At 37.5% G+C, this 18,584-nt stretch overlaps 1 protein-coding gene across 2 annotated transcripts; it reads left to right on the forward strand.

Moving 5' to 3' along the window:
* Positions 1-551: 551 nt before the first annotated feature.
* On the forward strand, positions 552-16,823 carry LOC113093819 (sorting nexin-7-like). 2 transcript variants are annotated; one of them, XM_026259379.1, is made up of 10 exons: positions 552-829; positions 3,942-4,139; positions 4,225-4,335; positions 4,594-4,758; positions 4,993-5,191; positions 5,363-5,562; positions 6,883-6,969; positions 8,521-8,622; positions 12,010-12,162; positions 15,887-16,823. In XM_026259379.1, exons 1-10 carry the CDS (start codon positions 707-709, stop codon positions 15,962-15,964), a joined length of 1,416 nt encoding a protein of 471 aa, XP_026115164.1. In that variant the 5' UTR covers positions 552-706; the 3' UTR covers positions 15,965-16,823. The 2 variants fall into 2 exon arrangements, with proteins under 2 accessions (XP_026115164.1, XP_026115165.1); XM_026259380.1 differs by lacking the exon at positions 8,521-8,622 and having other exon boundaries at positions 555-829.
* Positions 16,824-18,584: the final 1,761 nt, after the last annotated feature.

An 18,584-nucleotide genomic window follows, 5' to 3' on the forward strand; every position in this document is an offset into this window, starting at 1 on the left:
TTTAGTGCCAGGGAAATCATTACATACTGATTTGAATGAATGGGATTTTCATTTAATACTTCAAGACATTGACACATTTCTTAAATATATAGTTCTGAGCCACTACATTGATTAAAAATGAATAAAGTATTATTATAATAAAATATATTATATTAAAACACGACTGTATTCTCTTTACTAATATAAATATTAATGCAGGTAATATTTTTAGAATATATACTGTATATTTTGTAGTATATAAATAATACATTAAATGAAACTGTATATTAACTGTTAAATATCTACATGGCCACATCTGAAATCACCTACAGTAAATGTTAGTTTACACACACATATTAGTAACCATAGGTTATAAACTGGACTCCAAAACTCATAATCATAAAGCTTTTATTAAGAATTTATGCAACACACACAAGTTTAAGCCTACATTTTAAACTTTAAAAACTATAATTTGATGTAAAACAGTATTATTTCACGGATCAAAATTGAATAACCTTAAGCTGCTGGTCAAAAACCAACTCATAACATCAAGCCAAATACCGTAAACATACTCCTTCACGTGGGCGTCCCGCAGAGCTCCGTTCTAGGCTCTTTCCGATTCTGCGCAGTTGAGCCTGATCCGCCTCGGATGAGCTTTTAAGAGTTGTGCGGAAAAAAAATCGATGAGGTCCAGAAAACTTGTAATAAAGTAGCGATTTGAGCAACGATGAGTGAATCTATTGTCGACAACATCGTGCCATCGGGGAATTCTTCGGTTGCGATTCCAACAGACATCAGCGGACAAATATTAGATCTAGACGAAGACGATGACTTGGAAGTTTTCAGTAAGGTAATTTATGGTCAACTGGTTTCAGCTGAGATCGACCGCAGGTTTTTCGATCAGTTCAGTGAAACAGACACCTTACAAGAATTGATTATACATCATAAATGACATAGAAATCTCAACTTCTCCGTGAAATCTTTGTTTTGTTCTGATCTGAAGTTCTGAAGGTTAGCGATCAGGCGTTGTCATTCCAAGGTTTTTTTTTTTTTTTTTTACTTCTGAGTTTTTTCCCTATGTTCTGTAGACTTCGTCTTAAACGTCATTTGATGCAAGATAATTCGTTTTAAATAGCCATAATTCATCGACCATCTCAGTACCGATGCAGCCTATGCGAACGCCTCTGTATTTTTGTGGTTGTCTGTCTGTCTCACTGTTGCGGACTCGCCTGCCTGTCTTTCTGTTGTCTGACTGTCAGTTAGTCCGCCTGTCTTTCAGTCGACGGTCTGGAGTGCGCTAACAGCCAGCCATCTAGGCAAAATACCCTAACAATTCCCAGCAAGCAGTTACAACACCCTAGCGATATCTGGCAACAGTTAGAACACCCTGGCAACACTAGTAACAGTTAACATGCTCTTACAACTGGCCAGAACACCCAGAGAACAATTTCCTCCAAGCTATCAGAACACCATAGCAATGGCTGACAGCAGTTAGAACATCATCATAACATCTAGGAACAGTTAGAACACTCTAGCAACACCTAACAACCAGCCAGAATACCCAAGAAACAAAGTAGAAATCACTAGAAACACCCAGTAGACCGTTAGAACAACCCAACAACAATATTTAGAACACCCTAGCTTAGAAACTAGACGGAACACCCTAACAATTCCTAGTAAATGAGGCTAGAACACCATAGCAACACTCAACAAGCGTTTAGAACACCCTAGCAATGCCTAGCAAGAGATAGAATAGCCTTGCAACTAAACCATCACCCTTACAATTCTCAGCAAGCAATTAGAACACCCTACCAACTTCTAACAACAGTTAGAGTACCATAACATTGCCTAGCAACTGAACACCCTAGCAAAAGTTAAAACACCCTAGCAACTAAGCAGAACACCATGGAAGTTCTCAAAAAGTAGTTAGAATACCCTAGCAACAGTTAGAACACCCTAGCATCTTAGCCGAACACCATGGAAGTTCTCAACAAGCAGTGAGAACACCCTACCCATGCCTAGTAGCAACAGTTAGAACACTTAGGGGTGGTGTTGGCGCAGTGGATAAGTCACATGCCTTTGGTGTGAGAGACCCAGGTTCAAATCCACTGTGAGACACCAATGTGACATTCAACCAAGTATGGTGACCCATACTCGGAATTCGTGCTCTGCATTCAACCCATCCAAGGTGCACACACACAGCAGCGAACATACACACACCCGGAGCAGTAGGCAACCACCATCCATGCCGCAGCGCCCGGGGAGCAGTAGGCGGGCCGTTGACCTAGGACACCCCGCCCAAGGACACCCCAGTCCCGGTATAGCTGGCCCGAGATTCGAACCCAATCCCCCTTGGATTAGGCGTCAAGCTCTCTAACCACTAGGCCACGACCCTAGCAATTAGAGGTTAAGACACTGACATATATATCAATTGTAAGTCGCTTTGGATAAAAGCGTCAGCTAAATGAATAAATGTAAATGTAATGTAGCAACTAAGCAACAGTTAGAACACTCTAACAACAACTTGCAACCAGCCAGAATACCCAAGAAGCTAAGCAGAAAACACTAGAAACACCCAGTAGACAGTAAGAACACCCCAACAACGAGCAATATTTAGAACACCCTAGAAACTAGACGGAACACCCTAACAGAACAGTAACTAGTAAATGAGGCTAGAACACCATAGCAGCACTCAACAAGTGTTTAGAACTGCCTAGCAAGAGATAGAATACCCTTGCAACTAAACCATCACCCTAACTATTCTCAGCATGCAGTTAGCAACAATCTATGATGTCCCTAGCAACAATCTTTGATGTCAGACTGACAGTTTAAAGTTATTCTTAAACTTTGATTTGTCGTTGTTTCTATTTCTCTCTCACTCTTTGGTTGGTGTTGTAGTCAGTATCAGCAGTGAATGGTTGTGAATGGCAGTGCAGTGTTTGTTGGGTAAAGCAGCAGTGCAGTTTGTGCTGACTGCAGGCCAGTTTGTTATGACAGAAAACAGACGCTTAGGCTTCTTTCCCAGCAGCTGTGGCTAAACGAGAGGGATTTGCATGCGTCAGTGTTTGGAGCAGGAAAAGACAGCAAGACAGTAGGAAAATCAGTTATTTGTTTCTCACTGTGATCAAAGCACAAACAGCTTTCAAATCAAGTTCAGGGCAATATTACGTCCAGTTATAATGAAACGCTGTTGTGGCATGATACTGTGGTTATGTGGCTTAGTAACAACAGCAGAACAGTGGCATTTTTAAATTATTTTTTTAGGTTGAATAATTTAACTATGAAAGTTTACGATAAGTACATATGAGTCTAAATATAAATATATTCAATCATATATATATATATATATATATATATATATATATATATATATATATATATATATATATCATGTTTACATTACTTCTAACTTTCTAAAATAAAATTCTCAACGTATAGATAATAATAGAAATGTTTCGCGAACAGCAAATCAGTATATCAGTCAGTATCAGAATGATTTCTGAAGGATCATGTAACACAGAAGACTGGAGTAATATTCAGCTTTGTCATAGAAATAAACTACATTATAAAATATATTAAAATATAAAAGTTATTTTAAATTAGAATACAGTGTCACAATAGTACAGTTTTACTGGATTTTTTATTAAATAAAAGCAGAGTTTGTGAGCATAAGGCAGTTATTTCAAAAATCTTACAACCCAAACTTAGATATTTATAAATTTGTTTTATTGCTTTTTAAAAAAATCTTGGTTCTCCAAGGTATATTAAAGAATACCAGGGTATTACTATTTTTATGAGCATTGTACCATAGTAATTCATCGTTGTAAGCCAATTCACATCCAGTTGGTTGAAAACACAAAATGCACGTGTTGTTTGCTGGATGTCTAAACTCTCATGCTGTTTAGTGTTGATGGTCCCTCACATGGCCTGATGCATATTTTTTATTTTGTTTTTTTGAGTAGGATACGAGTACGACTCTAACAGACGGCAGCTCTTTTAACGCCTCCATGCAGACCTCCCCTGCTTCAATGATCAACCAGTACAAGCTTGAGGAAGAAGAGGAAGACGCTGACACCAAAGATATTTTTGTCACAGTCGATAACCCAGAGAGTCACGTAACAGCTATTGAGACGTATATAACTTACCGGGTTGAAACTAAGGTACGGCCGATCTGAGCTCAGACTCACTAAGGCAGGTTCTGTAAATAATAACCTCATATTTTTCCATCATTCTCCCTCACGTCAGACCACACGGAGCGAGTTTGACTCAAGTGAGTTTGAGGTGCGAAGAAGATACCAGGACTTCCTGTGGTTAAAGGGACGTCTGGAAGAAGCTCATCCCACACTCATTGTTCATGTAGGTCAAGTTTGTGAGTCTCCCGCTTGTCAAACATTCTAAGGATTCTATGAACACAGTTTATGGGATAAGGTTTTAGGGAAATAGTCCAAATATTCCTTTTTTCCATGCAAATATATATATTTTTTTACTTCTACTAATGCCATAAATCATTTGACTCCCCCTTCAAAACAATTCAAGGTCTAGTCCATTTAAAATGGTTTTGGTTGCGGTGTTTAAAAACTCTCATGAAACATTGACTTGATTGCGTCCCGTCAGCCGCTGCCGGAGAAGTTTGTGATGAAAGGAATGGTGGAGAGGTTTAACGAAGATTTCATCGAGACGAGGAGGAGGGCGCTGCACAAGTTTCTGAACAAAATAGCGCAACATCCCATTTTCTCCAGCAGTGAAGATTTTAAGATCTTTCTCACAGCAGGAACTGGGGTAAGATGATTTGATTTTTATTGAGTTCTCTGTTAGGGCTGCACAATTAATCGAACACATGAAACATACAGTATTATTGTCAGCTGTTTGCACTGGTGTTGCCATTACTGGCCCGACCATGAAAATATACACACATTTTCAGCTATTAGAGCATTAGCTTTTGCAGATGTGGGTTATTTTGCTGTTGTCACCCTTCAGTAATATCATACTCCATTCCACTGATTCTCTGTGCAGGAGCTGACCTCTCATAAGAAACAAGGTCCGGGATTTCTGAGCCGGATGGGGGAGACGGTCAAAGCCGTCGCTGCTGCGGTCAGAGGGGTCAGGAACCGTCCTCAGGAGTTCACCGACATGCAGGAGTACGCAGAAGCCTTCAGTCAGAAGATCAGCTCGCTTGATAAAATTACTCAAAGGATCATCAGAGAGCAGAAAGGTTGGACTTTTTGTCTCGTTCACACACTCTTCAATGAATCGTCATATCTAGTCTAGATCTTCTCATCTGGTCCCATCTCTTCTTTCTTATTTAATTGACTGACATTTAGGAAACGTATTTGTGTGGGCTATAGCTGCTGTAATTATGGGAATGCTTCTGTTGTTGTCACAGAGTACCTGGAGGAGCTGAAGGAGTGTGGGCCGACATACACGCTGTGGTCACAATCGGAGGAGGAGCTGGCCGAGCCCCTGAAGAACGTGGCAGGCTGTGAGGATAGATGCTATAAGGAGACAGAGGAGCAGGTCAAACATCTCAATGATCACCTGATTCCGGTCCTTCATGAGTACGTCCTCTGTGCCGACACACTCAAGGTAGACCAGCAGAAAAGATGCTGCCGTTTTGTCTTTCATAAAGGAATCATTCACCCTAAAATCCTAATTTAGTCATCATTTACTCACTTTTATATCATTCCAAACCTCTTTGATCATATTAACGTTTTTTGTTCTGTTATTTAGCAAGGATGCATTACATTGATCTAGAGTGATAGTAGAGACATTTATGGTGTTACAAAATATATTTATTTCAAATGCAGTTATATTGAACTTTCCATCCATCAAGGTCATAATAAAAAAAATAATCATCATTTAAACAAAAATGGTAAGCAGAACAACCGTTTTCAATGTTGATATGAAATGTTTCTTGTGTGGCAAATACGGATATTAGAGAGATGACACTGAAGACTGGAGTAAGGGACTGTTCACATATCGCGTCTTTTGCACGCGCAAGTTAGTTATTTCCAATGTAGGCGCGCGGTATGCGCGCTCATAATGGAAGCGACGCGATTTGCGACGCACACGCGGTGCGACGCACCCGTTTTTTTCCAGGCGCGTCCGCACCGCAATTTACCTTAATCAGAATACCACAAACGCACCGTGGGTCATGTTACAAGAACTAAACATTCAGCTTCATTCATTCCCGTAACAACATTGAAAGGTCAGCCAAGATGAAGGAACAGGTGAACATACCCTAGCGTTTTCCACGCGTTTTTAGGCGCGATATGTGAACGGCCCCTAATGATGCTGAAAATTCAGCTTTGGATCACAGGAATAAATTAAGTCTTAAAACATATTTAAATAGAATACTGTTATTTTAAATTGCAATAATTTCTCGCAAAATTTGTGTAATTGTGATCAAATAAATGCAGACTTGCAGAGTCTAAGAGACTTCATTCAAAAATAAACAAAAAAACCTTTTGAACGCTACTGCATGAATTCATTTGAACATCCTTCAAAATATCTTGTTTTACTCATATTTTTTGTGTTCTGTAATTTTTTTTTACTTTTAAAGACATGGTTCAGAAAGATGTGAGGGTGAGTAAATGACATCAAAATATTAATGTTTAAGTGAACTATTCCTTTAAGTGCAGAATGTTATTTATTTGTCTTAGTTAAAATGTTCTATTCTATTTTGTTCGAGGCAAATGACCTGCTAGTATAAAAATCATGTTTGAACTGATATGATGTTTGCTGCATTTCATCCCGTCTAAAATAAACTTTGATGCAAAGCTAAGATCAATGCAGCCATGTTATGTTTTCCCAAGACTAATCGCATATTTCATCCAGCCTTAAATTTCATTAAAATATATTGATCACAATTTTCATACTTCATGAGTATCGATCATGGGTTTTCAGGCAGTACTAAGGAGGCGAGACAACATCCAGGCGGATTTCGAAGGGAAGGCTGAAGCTCTTGCCACAAAGAAGGCAGACAGAGACGCGGTAGGTCTATTATTGACTATTTTAAATTCTTCACGTAATCCATCCAGTGCTCCTCTGAAAATTCATGGAGATTATTTTTAATAAAACCGAGCTTTAGCTGTCGTCCTGGCTTTCATTAAACAGAGCTGCAAAAGGAATTTAGAGAGATTATATGACTATCTCCAGATCGCTGTAGATGTCCGTTAAAGCCGGACTGCTCTTGAAGTGGGACGCTTTTAAATATTACTCGTATTGCCCAAGCTAATATTGCCATATTTAAGTCTGTTTGGCTTTTTGAGTTTATTTTTGTCAATTCAATCAAATATCAGGGGAAAGGACGCTTGAATGCTCTGAAAGGGCATTAATGGACAAAGTACTAATGGTGTCCAGGGAAGCTTAGCAGCATCTCAGCTCTCTTGTCAATTTAATTACGTGCTTTGATTGAGCGCGGTCCCTGCTGACTTACGCTGCTTACTACAAAAGGCCATTTCCAAAATGAGAAGGTATCCCCAATGGCCTGATTATTATTTTTTTAAACCAAAGAACTATATGCTCCAGATTCATTCACTCACAGTCTGGAGAAGAAACGATAAGCCATAGAATGCATTTGTACATGGTCCTTATGCAAAAACGCACGTGTCCACATTCTGCTTTGGATCATGATATAAGATTTGCATAAAACTGCTACTACTTAACAATCAGTAGTAGTGAGCAATGTTGGGGAACTTTCTCTAAAACTGTACTTTGGTCAAGCTACAAGTTAATTTTAAACTAGTTAAATGACAGAAAAAAGTACCGTATTTTCCGGACTGTAAGTCGCACTTTTTTTCATAGTTTGGCTGGTCCTGCGACTTACAGTCAGGTGCGACTTATTTATCAAAATTAATTTGACATGAACCGAGAGAAATGAACCAAGAGAAAACATTACCGTCTACAGCCACGAGAGGGCGCTCTATGCTGCCAGAGATGCTGCTCAGTGCTCAGAGCGCCCTCTCGTGGCTGTAGACGGTAATGTTTTCTCCTGGTTCTTGGTTCTAAATAAATGCGACTTGTAGTCCAGTGCGACTCTATATATGTTTTTTTCCTCGTTATGACGTATTTTTGGACTGATACGACTTATACTCAGGTGCGACTTATAGTCCAAAAAATACGGTAGTTAGCACCCTCTACCCAGAATAAATGGCTCTGTGTGTGTGTGTTCATAGTGTGTGTGTTCACTGCTGTGTGTGTGCACTTTGGATGGGTCACCATACACACTGGGCTGTATGTCACTTTCACTTCGCGTTCACTTAAATGTGTCTGTTCGCACAAATTATTCATGAATCAGCTTCACCAGTGAGTATAAAGTTTTTTAATGAATCTTCGCAAATCGCCTTTCCTAATAACGTGCTATTAGCAAGGTTCATGATGAATGATTGCTTGCAGGCGTTTAACCAATGTCCATTATAAACCCAATATAGCCTTTCTCAAATTCTATAGTGTGAAATGTTATTCCCGCGGGAAACAGGTTTTGTGACTTCAATTCCAGATGTGTTCATATTCATGTGTCCATTGCTCATGTGTCTACTGAAGGACTCTAAGGTGCTGAGTTTAGCATGGGACAGCTTGGTGGGACGATCCCCCGAGGAAGTCAAACAACAGAAACAGCAGAAACTTAAGGGCGAGATTAAGGAGGTAATAAATCCCCTCTAAAGCACTTGGGCTTGGCCTGACTAACTGCTTCTGGCTTTATCTACTCGAGGGTTCTTTTGACGTTGTTTTTCTGAAGCGACCACACCTTAATAAGAGGGCGTTTTCACCTTCACATTTCTGGCTTAGTTTAGGCCAGTGGAGTGTGATGTCAACATCCACGCTCCCTAAAATGCTGTCAAACATGCTGTGGCAAATTTGAGTAGTAACTACCTAATATCTCACTCTCCTGAGCAAGTTAGTATAGTAGGCTTTTTCTTACGGAATCAAGGTGTGGTGCATGTGACCTTTTTCAACTCGGCCCTCCACTTTGTCTACAGACGTGAAAGAAACCTGACATCATGTGGATTGTTGAATAGAGGTGTTATTACTTTTTTGTAGATCAGGGTCGGTTGCAATAGATCCATCAGGCTGAGCAAATCCTTAGTTATAATTCTTACCTTATGGGTTTGGTGTTGAGGTATTATTATATGTTTTTATTTTGAATAATGAAAAGGATTTGGTTGTTTGGAGAACCCCAATAATTATTTATTGTTGTTTTCGCAATTAGTAGTAATGCTAAGTTTAATTATTATTATATATAAAATTATGCTGTCTTAAAGCATTTTTTTTTTTTTTTAGTATTTTAGGGCTGCCAAAGTTAACTTATATAAAAAAAAAAATTCAGTTGTGTTGTTTTTAATCTTTATTTGAGTTACCAGATTAATTAAATTGAATTAAAATGAAATTAATTCCATTTTCATTTTAGGTTTTTGTTTTCATTTTAGTTTTTGCTAGTGTGATAGTCTTATAAAATATCATAGAGACTTAAAGTTGGCCTCTTTTGTTATGTTTAGAAAGTATCCACAGAGCAACACTAGAACTGTACAGATGAGTTTTGCATGAACAAGCAATGCAAACATCTCAATGTTTCTGCTTCTGTCATAATGTTTGCTAGCAGACTAAGTGAGTTTCTCCAGACAAATTGATCTGGGATTTCCATATGTGTGTTAAGAGGTCCAAACCTGGTCTGCATCACTTCCTAATCCTGCTGCACCCTCTTTTCCACATAATTTCCTGTCATCTCTTTACTTTCACTCTAAATTGAGAAAAATACAGTAGGATGCCTCCATGTGCTTTCTTTCCAGCAGAGGGCAGTAAAGGTCACTATAAACAAATTGAAGAAGATTATTGTCCCATTTATGGGAATCTCCCTCCAAATGAATGAGACACTTCAGTATTGTTGACTAACTTGAATATTAATATGACTCAACCAAGTTTGCTCAAGACGATTCATTAAATTTCTTCGAGAGTGGATGTTAGAGTCAGTTTGCTTTGCTTTGTGTATAAATGTGTGTTTTAGTGACAGTGACATCAGATCAGTGGAACTAATGGTCTGGCCTGCCTGTCATAAGTGAGATGTGGCTATAGACAATGTCTTGTCTCTAGAGCAATCCGTCGATTCACCAAACACAACTACTGTTCCACAAGACGGCCTAACATCTGAATCACGCGAACACACGCTACAATGAAAATGAGAAGGAACTCTGACAGACAGCTACCTCTGACCTTCATTAGCTTACCTGTCAAACATCTCGCTCTCTGTTTTATAAATGTTCTTCTCAGTCTTGGCCCACTGATCTGATATGCCACCGTTCCCATAGGCCTGTCATTCCTGACATCACTGGGCATGTTTGCTCTTCATCTCTCACTATGTTTAGACACAGAAACTGTTGAGTGTCATTTGGATGTGCTTTCACGCCTAGAGAGCTCGCGCACTAAATAGAGTATGACAGAGTTGTTAACAGCCACCTTGTGAGCCAATCAGAAGCTGCGCAGTGACAGGAAAGCAATTGTGAATTGTGCAAAGATGCACCGTATACGCAATATATGTAACATTTTGTTTTACTTTACTCTCAGTTTTGATCCATTTAATGCATCCTTGCTGAATGAAAGTAATAATTTCCTTTAGGAAAAAAAAAAAAACTGACTGACCTCAAACTTTTGAAAAGAAGCATAAGTGGTACATATGCAGATCACTACATTTGGGGGGAGAGTAACTGACAATTTTGATAGTCTGGTTTGAAAGCAGATTCAGTGTTGTCAGATATGCTTGGCATCATTATTTGAACAACTCTATTAGACTTTCGAGACAACTTGCAGGGAGCCAAGAAACAAATTAAATTAATTACAGCGACTGATCTAGTTGATATCAGCATATCGAATTTATTCTTGCATGCGCAGCACAATTTTACAGGAGTTATATTCCTCAGTAATGAAAGTTTTTACAACACTTTAAAAACGGCTGCACGTCTGCACTCTGATGGCAGAAGAGCTACTCTAATTATATTGGCATTGCTATCTTGGTTTTAACTTGTCCGTTCAGCGCTACATGACTTGTCATCTCTAGAGACACTGGTCAGGATTAGGGATGCACAAAATTACATATTTTCAAAATTGGTTAGTCAGGACGTCATCTGAAGGATTAGTTGACTAGGCTGTCTTATAGAAATCCTGTACAGTTAGGCAGGTTTAGGGTTGTGACCACCAGACGTGATTAGATCAGATTTAGATTAGGTTTCTGAACAATATATGTTAAATGCAGCCCTTTCAGAAGAATAAATAATATATTTTCAATATATATAAACAAACAGACTAAATAATGACAACTTTTATTGCATTTCTTAATATCAATGTTGAAAACAGTTCTGCTGCTTAATATTTGTGGAAACAATTATATTTTGTATCCGTATTCTTTGAATAAAACGTTTAAGGAGAACAGCATAAGGCAGCTCACTTGCTCTTATCTCACTGCGGTTGTATCTCCCTGTTAAATTTACTGGACCTTTGTGCTGACTTTGTAACTACTGACCACAATAATCTTTTGGATAGGCTTGAAAATAATGTTGGCATTATGTGAATTGCATTTTGGCATGGTTCAAATCATACTTATCTGGCTGTTATCAATTTCTAGCAGTACATTAAGAGTTCAGTTCAGTATGTAGTTCCGCAAGGCTCAGTATTAGGACCGTTGCATTTCTTGATGATATAATTTCTAAACTTGAAACTCGTTACGCTGACAATAGTCAGCTTTATATTCCTTTGAGGCCTGATGAAACATACCAATTGACAAAACAGAGTGCATAGTTGATATAAAAAATTGGATGACTAACTTCCTACTACTAAATTCAGAAACTGTCTAACTTGACTGCATTATTACATCTTAAAAATATTTCTGAATAACACTGAATATCAGAAAATCTGAATACTTGGCTACTTGTGAATGGCCTTTAATAGAGAAAGAAGCTGTTTGGTTTCCAGATGGTCTAGTTATGATATCTAACAGCAGAGGCTAACTGGACCATGCTAACCAGCCAATCATTATGTGTTCAGATGAGCGATGAGCTGGATAAGGCGGAGAACCGGCTGGAGGGGGCGAATAATGCACTCAAGAGCGACTGGATCCGCTGGCAGAAGGTCATGAGATCTGACCTACGATCAGCCTTCATCGACACAGCAGAGAGGAATGTCAGCTACTATGAAAAGGTGAGATGTTTGCTTAGTCAAAAACAATTTCGGATTAATATTACATTTTCATTATTTTTATAATCTTGTTGTTGCCATTTTATAAAAGCAATAACCCACTTGAGGCTGTCGATTACTACTTTAAATTTGATCAAGCTTTAAAATAGTGAAGATCTCAGACATGAGAGATAAGCACTCACAGCGATGAGGTGGTAAAAACAGTTCCCGTTGAAGACTTGGACAAACCGCCAACAGATTTTACAGGGATGCATGTGGCCATCTGCCTGCATTTATTTGCACAGCCGCCCTGGATATGTGCCAGCAGAGGGTGGTAGTTTCTCATTTTTATCCCTGCTGACAAGTAATTGCACGCCAAGTCTATAAATGTTGACATTGCTCACTAGATTGGATGCGTTTAAGCCGGTACACTGCTTAATTTATCTTTTTTGAAAAAGCTCTCTTTTGCTTTTCAGTCTTGAACCATAAATAATGACCTCAAGGTTTAAGGTGTTTTACAATGGCACCACATAAAAAAAGTGTTAAGCTTTCAACGTTTTCGAGATGTTGTGATCTCGGTTACCTGCTGTGCCCTCAGAGGCCCTAGAGAACAACCTGTTGTTTGACAGAAACAGATGAATGGGTTTATAGCAATAGCGAATATGACAGACTCTCTGTTTGGTCTCTAGAGAGTCTGAGGAGACATCTAACGGGATTTTTCAGATGCAAGCAGACTCAAAAGTAAACCGTGCTGCCTGAAAACTGTTATTCACACCAGTGTTGGGGAAGCTACTCTAAATGAGCAGACCTCACCTCCCTGAACGCATCAAGCTTTAACAATGCAAACTCTAATATAAGGAGCAGTGCAACTGCATACTGGTGTGGGTGGATGTTCAACATTTGCATGGCGTTTAGTACAAGAAAGATGTCATAGCAACAAGGCTGTTGCTGCAATGATAGCAAAGATGAGGATGCTGTCATTAAATGTTAGCTAGAACTCAGCCAGCACAGAGCCTTCGCAGGGTTTTCATACACAGACGGCAGAAACATTCCTCTTGTTTCCAGAGTTAAAGCAACAGCTGATGCAACTGATGTTTAAAATTTCACATCTCCAGCCCTTCGACTGTGTCTCTCTCCTCCTGTGTAGCTGAAAGAGAGGTGTTGCTCGCCGTCTGATCTGTGCAGTTACGTCTCAGGTGTGTCTGTGTTGATGATTGTTATTATTCATGCATCACTGGCTGATTAACGCCACATTTGGCTGAGCGCGGTTGGACTAGCATCTGAGCTTGTGGCAAGCTATTGACCCTCCCAGAAACATAAGAGAGACCCGATCGATTAGTAAGCGCGTGTAAGACAGAGACGTGTAGCAAACCAAACCCTTAGATTCTCCAGACTGCTGAAATAGGTTTAAGTCTCTTTTGTTCAGTGTTTCTCACCCAGTCAGTGATCTGGAATGGTCACATGGGTTTGTCTTGTGTCTTTGTTTTATGATGGTTTTTACTGTGTCCTCATGTGCACTGCATTGTAAATACATCTTTTGTTGTTGATTCTGAGGCTTAAAGAACATTTTCTTAAAAGGTAGTTGTGTTCAACTTTTCTTTGTTCTTGGTTCTTTTTCCCCCTTCCATATTTACCGTTTTCTCAGCTGAAGTAATAAACTCGCGACAAATGGCGAAAGTCATTCTCTGCCGAGATCAGAAAAATGCATTTTCCACCTTTTGAATGAGACATTTTAATTTTTCTTGTCCTCATTTGACCAAGTTGTGCTAGAAGGGTCAAATGTAAAGGTATACAACCCCAACATTTTTATTCTGCCATTTTATTTATTCATTGTAATTTAATTATAATAAATACAAATATTATAATTAAATTACAATTAAAAAAACTAAAATGACAGAATAAAACATTTTGGTTTAAGTAATATAACTATACATTTTCTTAATGGTACCAATTATAATATATTTGTTTTATTTAAATTATTTATTCATCATATTTGAATATTGATATTGTAATAAGATTTGAATGTTAGTAAATGTAAATGATGTAAATGTAATAAAAATGTTAGTGTCTTATTAATTATAATTACACACACATATATATATATATATATATATATATATATATATATATATATATATATATATATATATATATATATATATATATATATATATTTAATACATGATTTATTTTTTCATAACAAAGTTAAATAGTTACAATTATTGAAAATAAATGAAAGTATATTTTTATATATATATTTTTTTTATGTTGATCAGTTTTAAAGCAATTCGGCTTTGCGTAATGTTTAACACCCCGTAACCATAATCAATATTACTTCAATTTAACAATGTTTCATTCTTTGTTGGTCTTTTGCTCTATGAATTCGCAATTTAGATTTCTCCAAACTTTAGCAAACAAAATATAACCAAACAAAATATAACCATTCTTTATCTATGCTTTTGTTCCAATCCTGTATTTATGAATAAAAGTGAATGGCACACTAAAGAGTGACCGCCTTTTTAACCAGCTGCAGTTTAATCAATATCTTAAACCTGAGCGACATAGACGTCGACTCCTTCCTGAGACAAATATAGTCTTGTCCCAGTGAGATTTGGAGGGCGACTCTGGTCCAGCGGCCTCAGACACCGCCTGTCTAAAGTCGTTTACCGAGGTCACATCACGTCTGAATCCTGTGGTGATGGAGTGCATTGATGAACTGTTTTTGACAGTCGGTGAGCCTCAGCTGACGCGCCTCCAGAGGTTCTGCTATCAAACACGCTCTCATGTGGCATCCGAGGGGTGTTGGTGAGGTGTTTAGGGGCCTGGACTGCAACTGACGAGTCCCAGTGAGGACATTTATCAAGGCTTCTAATCTTGACACCTGAATGGAACACAGGATGAGGAGCGACCGCAGCTTGTGGATGAAATTGGAAACCAAATGGCAGCCGCTTGTCAGGCCTCATGGTTAACGTGGTTTAAACGGCTAGCCATTTCACTGCAGTCAAGAGTTTTTACTGATGTGAGAATGTTCATTAAATATCACTTGCATATGGATACTGCTGCACTCACATTTACTTTGAAAAATACATTTAATAAAATACAAATCTAGGGATTCTTATTTACAATTTATTTATAATAATGAAATTTTTTTAAATTATATAAAATCTTAATACAATCAGTCCAAATCCAATTGTATGCATATCTATCCATCCATCCATCCATCCATCCCAGATTATAATTATTATATATTTTATTATTATAATAAATATTTTATCATTTATATATTAATTATACTATTTATATTAATATCATTTATAATTATTTATATATTTGAATATATTTATATATACTATTGTTTTAATTGATAATTCTTGCAGATTAATATATTTTAATGATTGAATATTGTGTTATTCATTGAATACTGGTGTCTGTTATTAATTATAATTAATTTATAATATTTATAAATATAATGTATATTTTCATAATTATAGTAGTTATTATTAGTGTATGGTAGAATATTAGTATATAAAAATGTAAATGTACGTTGTAAAACTATTATAGAATTTAGATTTATTATGTATTGTATTATAATTACGATATTTAAAATGATATACTTTCAGTAATTTTTATTTAAATTATTTATTATATTACATGTATTATATTTATTACTTCGCTTCCCATGGCTATTTCTATTATTATTATTTTTATTATTATTATTATTATTAATGTGTCCATTGTTCTCTTGCAGTGTCTGGCTGTATGGGAGACATTCTTGCAGTCTCAAAGGACCGATGCTGAAGGAAATGGAAAGGTTGACTCTTCCTAATCTCTCAAGGTGCTTTTTATCTGAACGGGACAACCAAAGATGCTTTTATTCCTGCAGAAACCAAAAAGATTCATATCTAGAGACTGAGTTACCAAAGAGAAGGAACAGTAACTCTGTCCAAACATCTCCCAGCATTCACCAGCTCACCCAGAGAAACTGCAGTGAAAGGAATTTCTCTGTCAGTACGTTTGACCCACGTTTGAGTACTTTTGATAATAGGGGAAAAAATATATACTTGCCAAATCTTTTATACTGAAAACTATTTTTCATTTTTGTTTATATGAATACAACACGAGATGGAAAAAGTAATGCAATTCCTGGAAAATAAAGATGCACACTTTATGGTTTTATTGCATCATCAGTGAGGATTTTATCCATATGATGTTTGCGATTCCTATGTCCTGCCCTTTTGCAGCTCAATGCAAATGCTGTTTACCTCTTATCAGAGCTGCAAAAAAAAAAAACTTTTGTTTAGTTCAGAAATAAAGACAAATGCACTCTGAATGGATGCATTTCTTGCATTGGACTTAAGTAATCTTGTGCTATTCCATTCAGGTTACTGAAGCTGCATCTTTATGCAAATATTGAAGATGATGCTGACATTCCAGAATTGTTTACATGTTATTGAAGTGCAGAGATCAAAAGAATTTACCTGTTGCCTTTGAATATGAAATGAGTGTATTGTTTTAGATACTTTAATATGAATTTGAATGCGGTGCACTAATATCATAAAGTGTAATAAATTGCAAATGGATTTAAAAGTACGCTTTTACAGATCATAGGTGAATTTAATGTCATGGAACCATCTATGAATTCTTGGAATGGTTTGAAATTGTTATTGAAAAGTTGATTGAAAGAAGGCTTGTGGTGTGTGTTTTTATTCTCTCTCAAGGAAAAATAGGCAACCAGTTCAATATGCTGGATCCTAAACTGTGTTACAATCACAGCTTGATCACATGCAACATAAAAATTATTAAATCTGTTGTTATAAATTGAGGAGTTGATAAAACACAAAATAAAATAGTGTACTTCAGGGTTAATTCTAGCGTCTTCTCCAAGCTGGTTCTTTTGCAAATGATGCAGCACATCCAATGCAGTACAATTCGCATACAAATGACTTGTGAACGTGTTCTTTTTAGTGAAATAATGCTGTAGCCCAATTAGTGTAGAACAATTCACGATTCACAATTCACTTTTTTTAGTGAGAAGCATACAGTGCAACCAATGTAGCCTGATTCATAAACAAAATGACTCTTATGAACGGGTTCTTTTTAGTGAATCAGAAGCATACAGTGTAAACAAAGTAGAGTGATTCACAAACAAATGACACTTATATATATGCAGATTCTTTTTAGTAAACCAAAAGCATACAGTGCAACCAATGTACCCTGATTCATAAACAAATGACTCTTATGAACAGGTTCTTTTTAGTGAATCAGAAGCATACAGTGCAACCAATGTAGCCTGATTCATGAACAAATGACTCTTATGAGCCAGTTCTTTTTAGTTAAACAAAAGCATTAGCTGCATCTCAAAGTTGAAATGGCGATCTGGTGAATTTGGCTAACACAGCACTACTTAAGTCACCTTTTAAGCAGCTGTGAAAGATTGAGAGATAATCAACTGACATCGCACAGTTTTTCATTCAGTTTCATTATCAGATCCCTCTCCCTGGACCACTGAAGTCTGTCCATGTGGACATGAATACTCCAGAAGCCTGGAATGGAAAGAGGAAAACCAAGCCCAAACTTGTCCCAATCCAAGAATCAACACTTTTACCAAATGTGCTCAAGTTACACACCCCACAGCATTAATCACTATTGTCTCCAAAACTCTGTTAATGTCTCCACAGCAATATGAATTTGCTATTTGGTTTGAAAGTAAGTGCACTACAAATGTAAAAGCAAACAAAGCGCTTTCATTTTCCCTGCCATCAGCAGTAGCTGTTCCCTGACTCAAGCATCTGAGCTGGGCTGGCAGAAAGCAGCTCTACTCTGGGCTTTCCTCGTGGAGACTTGGACAAGGGAAGTACATGAATGCCTGAGTGACCAGATGGATCAGACAGCCGCAGGGAAGCCCACAGTTTCCTTTCACTCGTCATGCTTCTGTATCTCTTTCTTTCAGCATCTTTCAGAGCCAGGTCTCAAATACTGCCATTTTAAAGCTAAAAAGCTCAATGGAGTCCTCTTTTGTCTTAGATGTTTCTCCTCACACTCTTCAGAAGAAATAAAAAACATGACATACATTAAGAACAGCTATTTACCGTTAGATTTTTGGTAAGTTTTGTTTAGGTATCAGCTGTTGGCAGTGGGAAGGCCGCTGTCATACGTCACCTTGACCAGTTACTGAAGCCTGTTCAAGTTCCTGGTTACTGTTGTGTGTGTAATTATGGAATTGTGTGTAAACATGACCATGTCAAAGCATGCCAACATGCAGCTCAAGGAAACTAAACAGAAGAATAAAAGGTACAGTTATTTGCTTCATTTGACTATTATGGTTCATAACTCTTAGTCAGTACTGGTAGTTCATCCAAAATAAATACAATTCCTTAATTTAGTCACCCTTATGTCATTATAAACTTCAGAATTTGATATGGTCATTTAGACTAAGAGCAGCTCAG

This window comes from Carassius auratus, unplaced genomic scaffold (assembly GCF_003368295.1).
Source record: "Carassius auratus strain Wakin unplaced genomic scaffold, ASM336829v1 scaf_tig00215163, whole genome shotgun sequence".
Lineage (NCBI taxonomy): Eukaryota > Metazoa > Chordata > Actinopteri > Cypriniformes > Cyprinidae > Carassius > Carassius auratus.